The sequence below is a fragment of the Barbus barbus genome (genome assembly GCF_936440315.1).
Source record: "Barbus barbus genome assembly, chromosome: 35".
Classification (NCBI taxonomy): Eukaryota; Metazoa; Chordata; class Actinopteri; order Cypriniformes; family Cyprinidae; genus Barbus; species Barbus barbus.
Genome location: NC_136763.1, coordinates 9521647 through 9536437, shown reverse-complemented (window position 1 = coordinate 9536437; position 14791 = coordinate 9521647). Strand labels below are relative to the sequence as shown.

Sequence of the window (14791 nt, the reverse complement as noted above, 5' to 3'; positions counted from 1 at the left end):
TAATGATATATTAACATAAGATAATATATTCAACGTGCAAGTCCTTTTTAAAAGTCGTTTTGACAGCAGAGGGTCACTTATCCCATCATGCTCGTGTGGATGTCTTGAACTGGAGGAAGGTCCAGAACTTTGTAGGATGGAAGATTCGGCTCCTGGCTGTCATTTGTGGTTTACTGATGACCCTGTGATCCTGTTTGGATGGCATCTGATATTCAGATATCCATCCTTCTCCATTCAGGTCTCTGCCTGATGAGATTTCCACCAGGAATATGGGATCCTTGGTTGTCTGAAGATGCTCGTCACATCCCATGCTCCACAGAATAGATTCACAAAACATCTAAGGAAAGAGAAAAAAAAAAAAAAAGTTATTTGCACTGCTGTATGTAGTTGTTTCTTTGAAACTAAACCCATCTCTAGGTGGCGCTCGGCGGCTGAGAAACCTAATCAGACATCGATCTGTATTTAAATATCAAAACAAAGTACAGTCGTTCAGATCTATTCATTTAATCAACTGGCAACCGAAAAATAAACGGAACAGCCGCACAGGCTTCTTTATAAAACTGAGTTAAATGAGTTTTAAAAAGTCCTTATTCAGATATCGCTGACTACAATGATTGGGCCAACCTTAACAGCGCAGAGAATAGTAACAAGTCACGTGACAACACTTGCTTATTAAAAAATACATTTAAATGAGACTGGCACATTTTAATAGACACTGAATTCAAAACAAACCATGAAAAATTAAGTTTGTTCAGTTTTAGACATCAATTATAAAAAGCAGCTTATAACAGCAGACAGCTGTTTCAGGGAAATGATGGCAAATATATTATAAAATCTGTTTGTTTGTTTTTACCAGAAATAGACTATCGCGAACTAACGTTAGGCGGCTCTCTAGGTTACAAAAAGAATAATTTTGCCTAATTTCCACTGACCTACTTTAAGAACTTTGCATTTGGTAGTGGACGCCTTCGCTATTTGCATAAAAAGGAAAAGAACAGAAGCTTGAAAAAAATCAACCATGTCTTACCTTGATTTCGACTCGTTTGTCTGTCAGTCGATGTTTATCTGCAGTTAGCACACGCTGCTTTTAAACCAGATTGTACTACACCTGTGTAGATTCCCAACACAATTAACCGTAAAAAGGTGGAATAGAAAGTCCAAAGGTCTTAAACGTGTCTTCTTAAGGTGATTTCTCAAGGATAGGCTATGCCTTAACTTGCTCCAGTGCAATGACTGACACACTCAAGCACTGCAGCGCTTTTATTGCAGTTTTCACTCGAGGAGTTTCCACGGAAGTTTCCCTGAACTTCCAACTATTGCAGATTCTTCTTCTTCTTCTATGAAAAAAAAAAATCACAAGCATTTGCAATAATATTTTTCTGACATAAAATGTTTAGATGTACTAGGTGTTTGGAATGAAGTTTGGAATAAGTGAAGTGAGTGAGTGAAGTGACATACTGCCAAGTATGGTGACCCATACTCCGATTTCGTGTTCTGCATTTAACCCATCCAACGTGCACACACACAGCAGTGAACACACACCTGGAGCAGTGGGCAGCCATTTATGCTGCGGCGCCCGAGGAGCAGTTGGGGGTTCGGTGCCTTGCTCAAGTGCACCTCAGTCGTGGTATCGAGGGTGGAGAAAGCGCTGTACATTCACTCCCCCCACCTACAATCCCTGCCGGCCTGAGATTCGAAGCTTTGGATTACGAGTCCGACTCTCTAACCATTAGGCCACGACTTCCCCCAATAATAAATATATAAAATATTTATAAAGAGGTTATTTATAAAGAGGTAAAGAATAAAGAGGTTTAAAATGTCCAAACATAGTAGATAGATAATAATGTATGTTCCCTCATATCAAAACATAAATAAAATGTTGAAATAAAGCCCATTTTTTATATATTTTTTGTGTACTCAGGGAATCTGTTACTCCAGTTACATGACAAATATCACAAAAACATTGGTATTAAATAAATCAGAATTGCTCGCATATAGTCATGAAGTGTTTTGTTGCACTCTTGTTTGTAGGACTGGTTATGCACTGTACTTTCCATCACAGACAATATATTCTATTGGTGGTGGATAAAGTGAAAGAGAAAGTATTTTAAACACAACAACACTATAGGGCTAAGGTTAAGACAGGTCATGATATTTCTCCAGTAAAAAAAAAAAAAAAACATCAAAAGATCAGCTTAAACATTTAATTCCTGCTCTGTCTGTTTAACAGGTTTAATGGGTTAGAGTATCCAAGAGAACATCTATTGCACATGAGTATGGTTGAGTGGGAGTGTCTGTGTATGTAGATGGATCTGGAAGAGACTACATAATCTACATACAACAATTTAAAGAGCATCTTTTGCTCAGTGTGGATAATATAAAGAGTACAACTTTGGGATTACAACAGCTGGTTTGGAGAAATGGTATGTGCAGAACTTTGTGTGTGTATGTGTTTATATACCTACATATAATATTTTTATTTTACTTTATTGAAAAAAAAATCATTAAACATTTAAATGTAAATGCTTTCTCTGGAATGCACTTCAGCACTTTCCAACTAACATTGGTTTTTTTTTTCTCACAGTACGGCTTTATTAATACGTGTCTGAAGTCACTGGTCATTGAAAGGTTTGGAGAAGAGACATGGGAAAAACTGCGGTGTGTATAATACATGTAACTTATAAAGAAATCATGGATGGTTTTGTGGTTTGTTTCAACTAAATAAAATCTTTCCCAGATTAATGGCTGGGGTCCAGGAGACATTTATGACCTATGAAATCTACGACGATGTCATCACTCTTCATTTAGTGCAAGAGGCTTGTAAAATGCTGGGTGAGTATTATTTTGTACGTTGTACAGTGGGGAAAAAAATTATTTGATCCCCTGCTGATTTTTTACATTTGCCCACTGACAAAGAAATGATCAGTCTATGATTTTATTGGTAGTTAAATTTGAACAGTGGGACAGAATAGCAACAAAGCAAAAAATATATATTTGCATTTTAATGAGTGAAATAAGTATTTGACCCCTTCGCAAAACATGACTTAGTACATGGTGGCAAAACCCTTGTTGGTAATCACAGAGGTCAGACGTTTCTTGTAGTTTTACTACAGTTACATTTAAACCACCAGGTTTGCACACATCTAAAGAGGGATTTTGTCCTCTTTGCAGATCCTCTCCAAGTCATTATGGTTTCGAGGTTTCATGCTGGAATACCCATCCACGACCGATTGTCAATGCCCTGGTTGGCTTCAATGCCCTGGCCCTGATGGTACATGGCCCTGTCCATCGTCCCTTTGATGTGGTGCAGTTGTCCTGTCCCACACCCCCAAAGCATGATATTTCCACCTCCATGTTTGACGGTGGGGATGGTGTTCTTGGGATCATAGGCAGCATTCCTCCTCTTCCAAACATGGCGAGTTGAGTTGATGCCAAAGAGCTAGATTTTGGTCTCATCGGACCACAACACTTTCACCCAGTTCTCCTCTGAATCATTGGCAAACTTCAGACGGGTCTGTACATGTGCTATCTTGAGCAGGGGGACCTTGTGGGCGCTGCAGGATTTCAGTCCTTCACGGTGTAGTGTGTTAGCCAATTGTTTTCTTGGTGACTATGGTCCCAGCTGCCTTGAGATCATTGACGAGATCCTCCTAGTAGTTCTGGGATCCTCTAATGTAGTTCTGGGCTGATTCCTCACCGTTCTTATGATCACTGAAACTCCACGAGGTGAGATCTTGCATGGAGTCCCAGTCTGAGGGAGATTGACCGTTAATTTGGATCAAATACTTATTTCACTCATTAAAATGCAAACCAATTTATAACTTTTTTGAAATGCGTTTTTCTGGATTTTGTTGTTGTTATTTTGTTCCTCACTGTTCAAATAAACCTACCATTAAAATTATAGACTGGTCATTTCTTTGTCAGTGGACAAACGTACAAAATCAGCAGGGGATCAAATATTTTTTTTCCCACTGTAGTACAAATCACAGGATGACATTGTACCCTTTATCTGTTAGGCATTTTTTAGATCTGAATGTATTTATTTGCCCTTGGGTTTATGTCTGTTTGCAAGTGTACTTCCTTTCACGGTTGATTAGGGACTTTGTTTAATTCATCAGAATGTTTCACTTCTTTAAAAAGCCTATTTTTGTTAGGATCCACTCTTGAATGTCTTTCATTGTATGAAACATTGAGGAAAAAAGACAGAGAGATTCGACTGTGAAAGCCTCAAAGTTATCTCGTATTCACAATGTCCTTGGGGACTTGGAGACATTGATCAAAGTGTCTGAGAGAGTGCTAACAATGTCCCTGCTGAGAATAGTCCACTGGGCATCACGACGGTTGATGTCCTAACCTGTCCTCCAATCTGTCCCTGAGAGTGAGTGGACAAGGAAAGGTGTGAATCACAACTGAACTCCACTCAGCTGGTCTCAAAACAACCTGGACACAAGTAAAATTGGAAAGAGAAAATTAATTGCAGTCTAAATGAAATAGTTTGCTGAAAAGGTACTCGCCGTCAGGTCATCCAAAATGTAGATGAGTTTGTTTCTTCATTCAAACAGATTTGGAGAAATGTACTTGCTCACCGATGGATCCTCTGGAGTGAATGGCTGCCGTCAGAGTCCAAACGGCTAATAAAAACATCACAATAATCCACAAGTAATCCACACGACTCCAGTCCATCAATGAACACCTTGTGAAGCTAAAACTGCGATTTATAATAAACAAATCCATCAGACATTTTTAACTTCAAATTGTTGCTTCTTAATTATATACTTGTCCTGTACCCATAATATTGCTTTCTCCAGTTCAAAAATTGTCTTGTCTGAATCAGGAGAGAAATATGCACAGATCAAGTGCTGTTTACAAGTGAAAACAGTTCTAAACAAATGTGTCGGTGGTTTTGGTTTTGGATGTGAAAACACAATGGGACTTTTTCACTGGAGGAAGCTTTATTGCACATTATGGACTCATATTTTGGTCAGAAGCAATGGCTCTTAGTTAAAACGACTTGATGGATTTATTTCTTACAAACATGTCACTTTAGAAAATTTTAATTGATCTGCTGTATATATTGTTATGTTTTTATCAGCTGTTTTATCAGAATGCTCATTCTGACGGCACCCATTCACTGCAGAGGATCCACTGGTAAAGAGCAAATGATGTAATACTAAATTGCTCCAAATCTACATCTTTTTTTTTTTTTTTTTTTTTTGGGAGGGGGGGGGGGGGTAGCAGCTACTCATTTAATGCTATTTTTCTGCTTTAAAACTTATATGTTCTTCTATGTGTCTTCTAGATGTCTCCTCCGAGGTGGTTTTGAAGCTTTTTGGAGAGTACTTTTTCAGCTTTTGTAAGATGTCCGGATATGACACTATGCTGCGAACACTTGGTGGAAACCTGGTGGAATTCATTGAAAATCTTGATGCTCTACACAGTTATTTGGCATTATCTTATGAGGTCAGAATACTTTTAATGCTCCTTAAAATTTCTCATTGTCTTTTTGTAATCCTAAAGACATCCATCAAGCACGTTTACATAGAAAAACAATAAAAATGCAGTGCTTTGGAACACAAAATGTGGATTGATTCTTACATGATAAAATCGTCACATACAGTGGTGTTATATTAAAAATTAATCCTAGTCCAAGTGCAGTTAACACTTTAGATTTTATACTTGCTACTGATTTTACTATGACATTTGGCTTAGTGTTTGCTTAGTTTTTTGTTTGCAGAGTACATATGAAATATGGAACTATGAACTTTATTGTGGTTTGTCACATGACACACCTTTGTTTAGGCAATGAATGCTCCATCCTTTCGTGTGGAGCGGATGGATGATGGCCGAATTCTCCTTCACTATTACTCAGATAGGAAAGGATTGCATCACATCGTGCCAGGCGAGAGTTTCAACATAATCACATCATAATATTTCAAAACATACATAACATTTCCAAAATATTTTGCTAATATAAATGTAAAAGTATATACATAAATATACACTGTGTAATATACATTTGACATACATTTTAAATTTAAGGTCACATACATTTGGAAATTACTTTCAGTCTGAATACATTTCCTTAGGCCGCACTGTTTACAACATATATTTATAACACATATTTTAGCTTTTTGAAAATAAAAAAATACTTTTTTGTTTTCATATCTGACGGTCAGGTATTATCGAGGCTGTGGCAAAGGATTTCTTTGACAGTGAGGTTACGATGACCATTCTAAACCAGTCTGAAGAGAATGAGCGCACTGGAAAGAAGGAACATGTGGTTTTCCACATGGTACAGAAGGAAAAGGTGACCAAAAGAAAGGCTCAACCAAGACAGAAAGGCAGCAATGAGGAAATACAGGCTGAGAAAGAGGTGTGTAAAGTCTCCACTGACAGGAAGACATTGCGGAGCATAAGGGACTGTCATGTTTGTTTTTGTGGTCTGTTTCAAAGTGTCTCTTGTATTTTAGTTGCTTTGGCACCATCATGTATATCACAGTAAAGACATATCACAATTTCAATTAGTCTTACCTGTGCAAAGATCAGACGCTTCAATCAATTTCATGTTGTATCAGAGACGTCATGAATGTTTAAGTGGGTCTAGACACTTGCCTGTCTGCCATCTTTGTATTTTTGAAATTATAACTAACATGTGAGAAAGTTTGTAACCATGACAACTGCTATACCAACAGGACAAGGAGGAGAAAATGAAGAGGCTGAAGGCCAGGTATGCCAGCCTGCAGCTGTGTCCAAGGAAACGATCTCCATGGGAGACTGTGAGGAGCATTGTCATGTTGGGCCAAGGTTTGACAGATATTCATAGCTGCTGTTTTTGCCTTTGACTTTGCCACTACATAGGAAATGTTAATTATTTACAAGAAAATTATGTAGATGTGATTGATATTCATATATATATATATATATATATATATACATACAGTCATGGCCAAAATATCGGCACCTTTGGTAAATATGATCAAAGAAGGCTGTGAAAATTAATCTGCATTGTTAATCCTTTTGATCTTTTATTTAAAAAATTCACAAAAATCTAACCTTTCAATGGATAATAAGAATTTAAAATGGGGGGAAATATCATTATGAAATTAAATATTTTTCTCTAATACACATTGGCCACAATTAAAGGCACCCTTTTATTCAATACTTTTTGAAACCTCCATTTTCCAGTATAACAGCTCTAAATTTTCTCCTATAATGACAAGAGATCAGAGACCATTTCTTCATCCAGAATCACTCCAGACCCTTTAGATTCACAGCTCCATGTTGGTGCTTCTTCTCTTCAGTTCACCTCACTCATTTTCTACAGGGTTCAGGTCAGAGGACTGGAATGGCCATAACAGAAGCTTGGTCAGTGACCCATTTTTGTGTTGTTTTTGAGGTTTGTGTTTGTATTGTTGTACAGTTGTAAGATCCAAATATGGCCCATTATAAGATTTCTAACAGAGTCAGTCACTTCTGATTTTTTATCTGTGGCATTTGATAGAATCCATGATGCCTTGTGTCTGAACAAGATGTCCAGGACCTCCAGCAGAAATATAGGCCCAAAATATAAAAAAAATACAGCAGTATATTTCATTGTACACATGGGATACTTTTTATCCCTGTGTGCACCAAACCCATCTTGAGTGTTTGCTGCTAAAAAGCTATTTTTTTAGTTTCATCTGACCATAGAAGCCAGTTCCATTTGAAGTTCCAGTCGTGTCTGATAACTGAATATGCTGGAGTTTATTTTTGGATGAGCTAGGAGAATTTTTCTTGAAACCCTCCCAAACAACATGTGGTGATGAAGGGGCTGTTTGACCATTTTTTCTTTAGGTTTTCTGACCCCGAGACTCAACTATTTTCTGCAATTCTCCAGCTGAAGAGTCTTTAGCCACTCAAACTCTCCTCCTCACCGTGCATTAGGACGATATAGACACACGTCCTCTTCCAGGCAGTTTCGTAACATTTTATGTTGATTGGAAATTCTTAATTATTGCCCTGATGTTGGAAATGGGAATTTTCACTGCTCTAGCTCTTTTCTTGAAGCCACTTCACTAATTTGTGAAGCTCAATTATCTTTTGCTGCACATCAGAAATATATTCTTTGTTTTTTCTCATTGTGATGGATGATTAAGGGAATTTGGGCTTTTCCCTCCTATTTATATTTCTGTGAAACAGGAAGCTATGGCTGGATAATTTCATGTTCATAATCACCCTGGAGTGCTCAAAAAGGTGAATATGAATGGGAATATACTTCAGAGATATTTTATTCATAAGAATTTCTAGGGGTGCCAGTAATTGTGTCCAACGTGTATTTGAGAAAAACATTTATTTCATAATGATATTCCCCCCCATTTTAAATTCTTATTATCCAATTAAAGGTTAGATTTTTGTGAATTTTGTTTAAATAAAAGATCAAAAGGATTAACAATGCAGGTTCATTTTCACAGTCTTCTTTGATCATATTTATGAAGGGTGCCGATATTTTTGGCCATGACTGTATGTATATATATATATATATATACACACACACACATATACAGAGCTGGGTAGTAACATGTAAAATTAGATTATCTAGATTACGTAGACATCTAGATTAAGTTATCAGATTTAAAAAATGAAGTAGGCTACTTGTAATATTACATTTTAAAATGCTCATAATCAGATTACAATTACTTTTTTATGGATCACAAGTTTACATATTATTCACACAATTGCAGTAATTTTTTTATTGATAATTAATTGATTCTCCCTAATTCTTTTGTTTCTCACTTTTAATTTTTCATTTCTAAAAATGCTACTGTGTATCATACCATTCAGCTTTGATTATATTCACAAAAACAGACAGCTTTACTCTTTGCTTTATTATATTTATATGGTATGTTTAATGGTAAGTTTAAAACCAAGTTTGATAAAAAAAAAAAAAAAAACTAATCTAAAAGTAATCTAAAATGTAGTCAAAATAAAATACAGAAAATTAGTAACCTAGATTATGCTACTAATTAAAGTTTTTAACCATGTAATCTGTAATTATAATAGACTACAATTTGTAACTAATCTACCAAGCTATATGTGTGTGTGTATGTATATATATATACTGTATATATATATTTATATGTGTGTGTGTGTGTGTGTGTGTGCGCGTGCTATTTTGGCATATTATTAAAAAATTAATGAACAATAGATTTAATGGGTTTTGGTATCTTTCTTATTGAGGCAATCTGCGACAATCATTCACTCCCAGCTATCCACAAAGACTTTGGATTGAACAACAAGCCTTCTGTAATGCTTTTCCCTTTCACATTGTTTTTGATCAAGATGTAAGTAACTATAACTCTGTATTTCTTTTCATTAACAATGTCAAATATTAAAGTACATCAAAACACAGTCATTTTGAACCTTTTTAACAATTTCATGTCTTTTTAGCTGGTGGTGAAGCAAACAGGTGTCAACATTCAGAAGTTTGTTCCCGGGCTGCAAACCGCAGGTATCCGTCTGGATGAGTACTTTACCATCGTTCACCCAGAAGTCATCTTCAATATCCAGAGCATCAAGAAGTTCATCAACAGCCAATTTGTACTAAAAACCAGGAAGGAAATGTTACCAGAGATCCATCAAAACCAGTGCACACTCAAGCTGAGAGGTATTTTTCCATTTTATCCATAGAGATTTATTACACTTGATATTTGTGCCATTTTGTGATTACATGGGCGCATTCTGGTTTAATCAAGTTGATTCCAAAATGTTTTATAATTTCTTGTGTAATATAAGCCTTCATATAATTTCAGTAATTTTGTTTATATCTGTTTCACATCATTTTGTATATCACATATCATTTGATGATTAATTGTGTGTGTGTGTGTGTGTGTGTGTTTTAGGACAGATGATGTGGATGGAGTCACTCAACTGCATGATCTATCTGTGCTCTCCTAAGCTACGAAGCCTCCAGGAATTGGAGGAGAGGGGTCTCCATCTGGCTGACATCGCCCAGCACGACACCACACGAGATTTGATCCTGCTCAACCAGCAGAGGTTGGCGGAGATCGAGCTCTCCAATCAGCTAGAAAGGAAGAAGGAGGAGTTGAGAATCCTCTCACGCAACTTAGAGATCGAAAAGCAGAAATCAGAAAAGCTTCTGTATGCCATGCTGCCGACACACGTTGCCAACCAGCTTAAAGAGGGCAAAAGAGTAGAGGCAGGTGATGAAACCAGAGGAACTCCCAAAAGAACATTATTATACTTGGCATTATTCATGCTTTACATTGATCACACTCTTTCTGTTACTCTTTCAGGTGAGTTCAATGTGTGCACCATTCTTTTCAGTGATGTGGTCACATTCACTAATATCTGCGCAGCCTGTGAACCTATTCAAATAGTCAACATGCTCAACGCCATGTACTCCAGATTTGATCGACTAACAAACATCCACAATGTCTATAAGGTGTGTAGGATGGTGTTATCTATCTATCTGTCTATCTATCTATTTATCTATCTATCTATCTGTCTGTCTGTCTGTCTGTCTGTCTGTCTATTAAATAAAAATATTAAATATTTAATAAAAACTACATATTTATTTAATATATATATATATATATATGTATGTGTGTGTGTATGTGTACATGCGTATATATAATCATAAAATGGAAAATTATAAGGAAACCTGAAAATATTTCAGTGAATCCTGAAATGAAATTATCTCACAACAGGTGGAGACTATAGGTGATGCTTACATGGTGGTTGGCGGTGTGCCTGTTCCTACAGACACTCATGCGGAGCGGGTGGCAAACTTTGCCCTCGGTATGAGAATTGCTGCGAGAGAAGTAACCAGCCCTATCACAGGACAGCCCATACAGGTATGTGTGTGTTTATATAGTTGGCTCTATGTAAATATAAGCTCTGTGTAATATTTTATCATATGATTTGCCAAATGAATTGGTTTATTGTCAATCTAGATTAGAGTAGGCCTGCACACCGGTTCAGTTTTGGCTGGTGTTGTAGGTGAGAAGATGCCACGCTATTGCTTGTTTGGAGACACGGTCAATACAGCTTCTCGGATGGAAAGCCACGGACTTCCTGATCACATACACCTGAGCCCCTTCACATACAGGTGAACACTAGTTTTCTCTCATGGCCTAAATATACATTTATTATAGAACAAAAGATTTCTATTTCATATAAATTATGTTCTTTTGAAAATTTTATTAATTAAAGAATCCTAAAAATGTATGGTTTTTATATGTATGATTTCCTAATGATTGATAATAATAAGACATTTTTCTTAGGCATCCTATCAACATATTAGAATGATTTCTGAAGAATCATGTGACACTGAAGACTGGAGTAATGATGCTGAAAATTCAGCTTTGCATTACAGGAATAAATTATATTAAATTTATTATGATAGAAATATATGTTTTAAAATATTAATTATATATTTAATTATATTTCACAGTATTATTGTATTTTTGATCAATTAAATGCAGCCTGGGTGAGCATAAGAGATTTGTGGGGTCTTGATAAGTTCTGTGGGGGAAGTCACTGAATCAGAATCAGAATCAGAATGAGCTTTATTGGCCAGGTATGTTTACACATACGAGGAATTTGTTGTAGTGACAGAAGCTCAACAGGCATTGCAACAGGACAGAACACAGATAATAAAAGAATAATATACAAATAGGCAATGTACAAAATAGCAAAAACACAATATATAATATAGACAATTATGTGTGTGCAGGTCTGATATGTGAAAATTTGAAATGAAAAAATAAGTATGTGTGGTGAATAAATAAGGTATAATAGTGTTGTGTGTTCCACGTTTAATGTCAAGTGTTCATGAGATGGATTGCCTGAGGGAAGAAACGACCTGTGTCTGGTCGTTCTGGTGCTCAGAGCTCTGTAGCGTCGACCAGACGGTAACAGTTCAAAGAGGGAGTGTGCTGGATGTGAGGGGTCCAGAGTGATTTTGTCAGCACTTTTGCTCACTCTGGATAAGTACAGTTCTTGGAGAGTGGGGAGGGTTGTACCAATGATCCGCTCAGCAGTCCGGACTACCCTCCGTAGTCTTCTGAGGTCAGATTTGGTAGCTGAGCTGAACCAGACAGTTATTGAAGTGCAGAGGACGGATTCAATGATGGCGGAGTAGAACTGCTTCTGCAGCTCCTGTGGCAGGTTGAACTTCCTCAGCTGGCGAAGGAGGTATAACCTCTGCTGGGCCTTTTTCACAATGGACTCAATGTGATTGTCCACTTCAGGTCCTGAGAAATTGTGGTGCCCAGGAATCTGAATGACTCCACTGCAGTCACAGTGCTGTTCATGATGGTGAGTGGGGGCAGAGCAGGGGGGTTTCTCCTGAAGTCCACGATCATCTCCACAGTTTTGATGATGTTAAGCTCCAGGTTGTAAAGACTGCACCTTACAGCCAGCTCCTTAACCTCCTGACTGTAAGCAGACTCGTCACCGTCCTGGATGAGGCCGATCAGTGTGGTTTCGTCTGCAAACTTCAGGAGCTTGACAGAGGGGTCTTTAGAGGTGCAGTCGTTGGTGTAGAGGGAGAAGAGCAGTGGGCAGAGAACGCAGCCCTGAGGAGCTCCAGTGCTGATGGTACGAGTGCTGGATGTGAATTTACCAAGCTTTACTAGCTGCTGCCTGTCTGTCAAGAAGCTGTTGATCCACTGATAGACGGAGGTGGGGACGGATAGCTGTGTCAGTTTATTCTGAAGGGTGTCCGGGATGATGGTGTTAAAAGCGGAGCTGAAGTCTACAAACAGGATCCTCACATAAGTCCCTGGTCTGTCCAGATGCTGCAGGATGAAGTACAGTCCCATGTTGACTGCATCATCCACAGACCTGTTTGCTCTGTAGGCAAACTGCAGGGGGTCCAGTGGAGGCCTTCCAATAAGCCAAAACCAGTCTTTCAAATGATTTCATGGCTACAGACGTTAGAGCCACAGGTCTGTAGTCATTAAGTCATTAAGTAATTTTGGGTTCTTTGGGACGGGGATGATGGTGGAGCGTTTTAAGCATGAGGGGACTTCACACAGCTCCAGTGATCTGTTGAAGATCTGTGTGAAGATGGGGGCCAGCTGACCGGGCACAGGTTTTTAGGCAGGCTGGTGACACACTGTCTGGGCCTGGTGCTTTCCTTCTTTTGTTCTTTCTGAAGACCTGGCGCATACTTGAGCTAAAACCAGTTCTAAGAAAAGCACTAAACTGAACTCATCACTTCCTGTCCACAGTGTGTTAAAGGACAAAGGAATCTTTGAGATCGCTGAGAGGGGTGAGATCGAGGTGAAAGGCAAAGGCCTGATGCGAACATACTTTCTGCTGAAGAACCTCCAAAAGAACGATGAACAGATCATGGGTTTGGTCGATGGAGAGACCTGCGTGTACCAGGAAGACCCGAAGGACGTGATGGATGTCCAAAATGGTGAATTAGGTTTAAATCGCCGTCATGCATGAATGAATGATATTTTTGCAATTTTAAACATAATAATCCATGACGATTACATTACACAAAACTGAAATTGCACGTCAAAAATCACATTGTTAATATTTTTTGAGACCCCCAAAATTTCACAAATCACGTTTTCAGGGGAGCCGAGCTCCCCCGTAGTTCGCGCCCTGTTATATCTATATATATATTCTGCTTAGTAACAGCTTTGTTTTGCCTTTTATGCTCACCAAAGCTGTATTTATTTGAGAAAAAGAAAAATACAGTAATATTGTGTCTTCTATTTTAAAATATTTTGAAATGTAATTTATTTCTGTGATTTGAGCAGCTATTACACCAGTCTTAGTTTCACATAATCTTTGAGAAATCATACTAATATGATGATTTGGTGCTCAAGAAACATTTTATATTTGTATCAATGTTAACATCAGTTGTGTTGCTTAAAATTTAGTCACATATGATTTTGTTGAAACTATCATTTGCACAGAAGTAAGCACTGAAGACACAGACGGTGGACAGAAAGAGGAAGAGAAAAAGGAGGAAGAAGTTGACAACCAGAAAAATCACACATCACCATCTCTCTGTCCAGGCAAAATTTCCCCTGATCATTTAATTCAGTTCGATGTAACGCCAGCGTACGAAAGCCCCACTCATTTCAAACATCTACACAATGGTCTTCATTCAGACAGCATGAGTACAAAGTTCTGTGCGATACTTTAGTCCAACATCCCCGAATTAAACCCAATTTTAAGAAGATTGCATTTCAAGCCTGCCATTCAAAGGGCCAGTAACACAAATCAACAGCCGTAATCTAAAACTCGCAGTACCATATGCTCTGTGCAGTGTATAATGACTATTTTTCCCAGCTCTCCCAAGAAACAGTGGGGGATTTCTACTTTGTGGACACAGATTTGTCATCTGGGAAAGGCAAGTCTCTACACTGATTCCCAGTGGTCCTCGGGCAGCCCAGCTTCATTTGCACCTGCTGGTTGCCCGCTGGTGATGGCCGGCAGTAGAACCACCCCCGAAGAAAGCTAATTTGCCTCTAGAGAAATTAATCACTTATTATGAACTGTTTTCATGTGGAAATCAGATGGCAAACACAGATGACCAGAGGTAGATAAACATATGGTTGCTGTATAACGATCAAATTGTATCTGTTAGGTAACATGGGAACTAATTATTCACTGTGCCCAACAACACGCAATCTGTTTTTCTCTCAAATAAATATATGACTGCATGAAAATGTAATATTGTACTATTAATTCTCCCTTTACATCTACCCCATGATTACAGTGGACATCTAATTAAGAAAAAAGTTTATCTAATACATATGAAAAC

The 14791-nt window shown here is 37.9% G+C and overlaps 1 protein-coding gene across 1 annotated transcript; it reads left to right on the top strand.

The window, feature by feature from the left end:
• Positions 1-1415: 1415 nt before the first annotated feature.
• Positions 1416-14170, top strand: gucy1b2 (guanylate cyclase 1, soluble, beta 2; the record flags this gene model as incomplete). Its single annotated transcript, XM_079393006.1, has 15 exons — positions 1416-1436; positions 2585-2658; positions 2738-2832; positions 5300-5460; positions 5800-5899; positions 6177-6373; positions 6693-6804; positions 9217-9320; positions 9427-9643; positions 9879-10199; positions 10293-10441; positions 10707-10853; positions 10953-11107; positions 13236-13426; positions 13938-14170. 15 exons carry the CDS (start codon positions 1416-1418, stop codon positions 14168-14170), a joined length of 2277 nt encoding a protein of 758 aa, XP_079249132.1.
• Between the last annotated feature and the right edge of the window lie 621 nt (positions 14171-14791).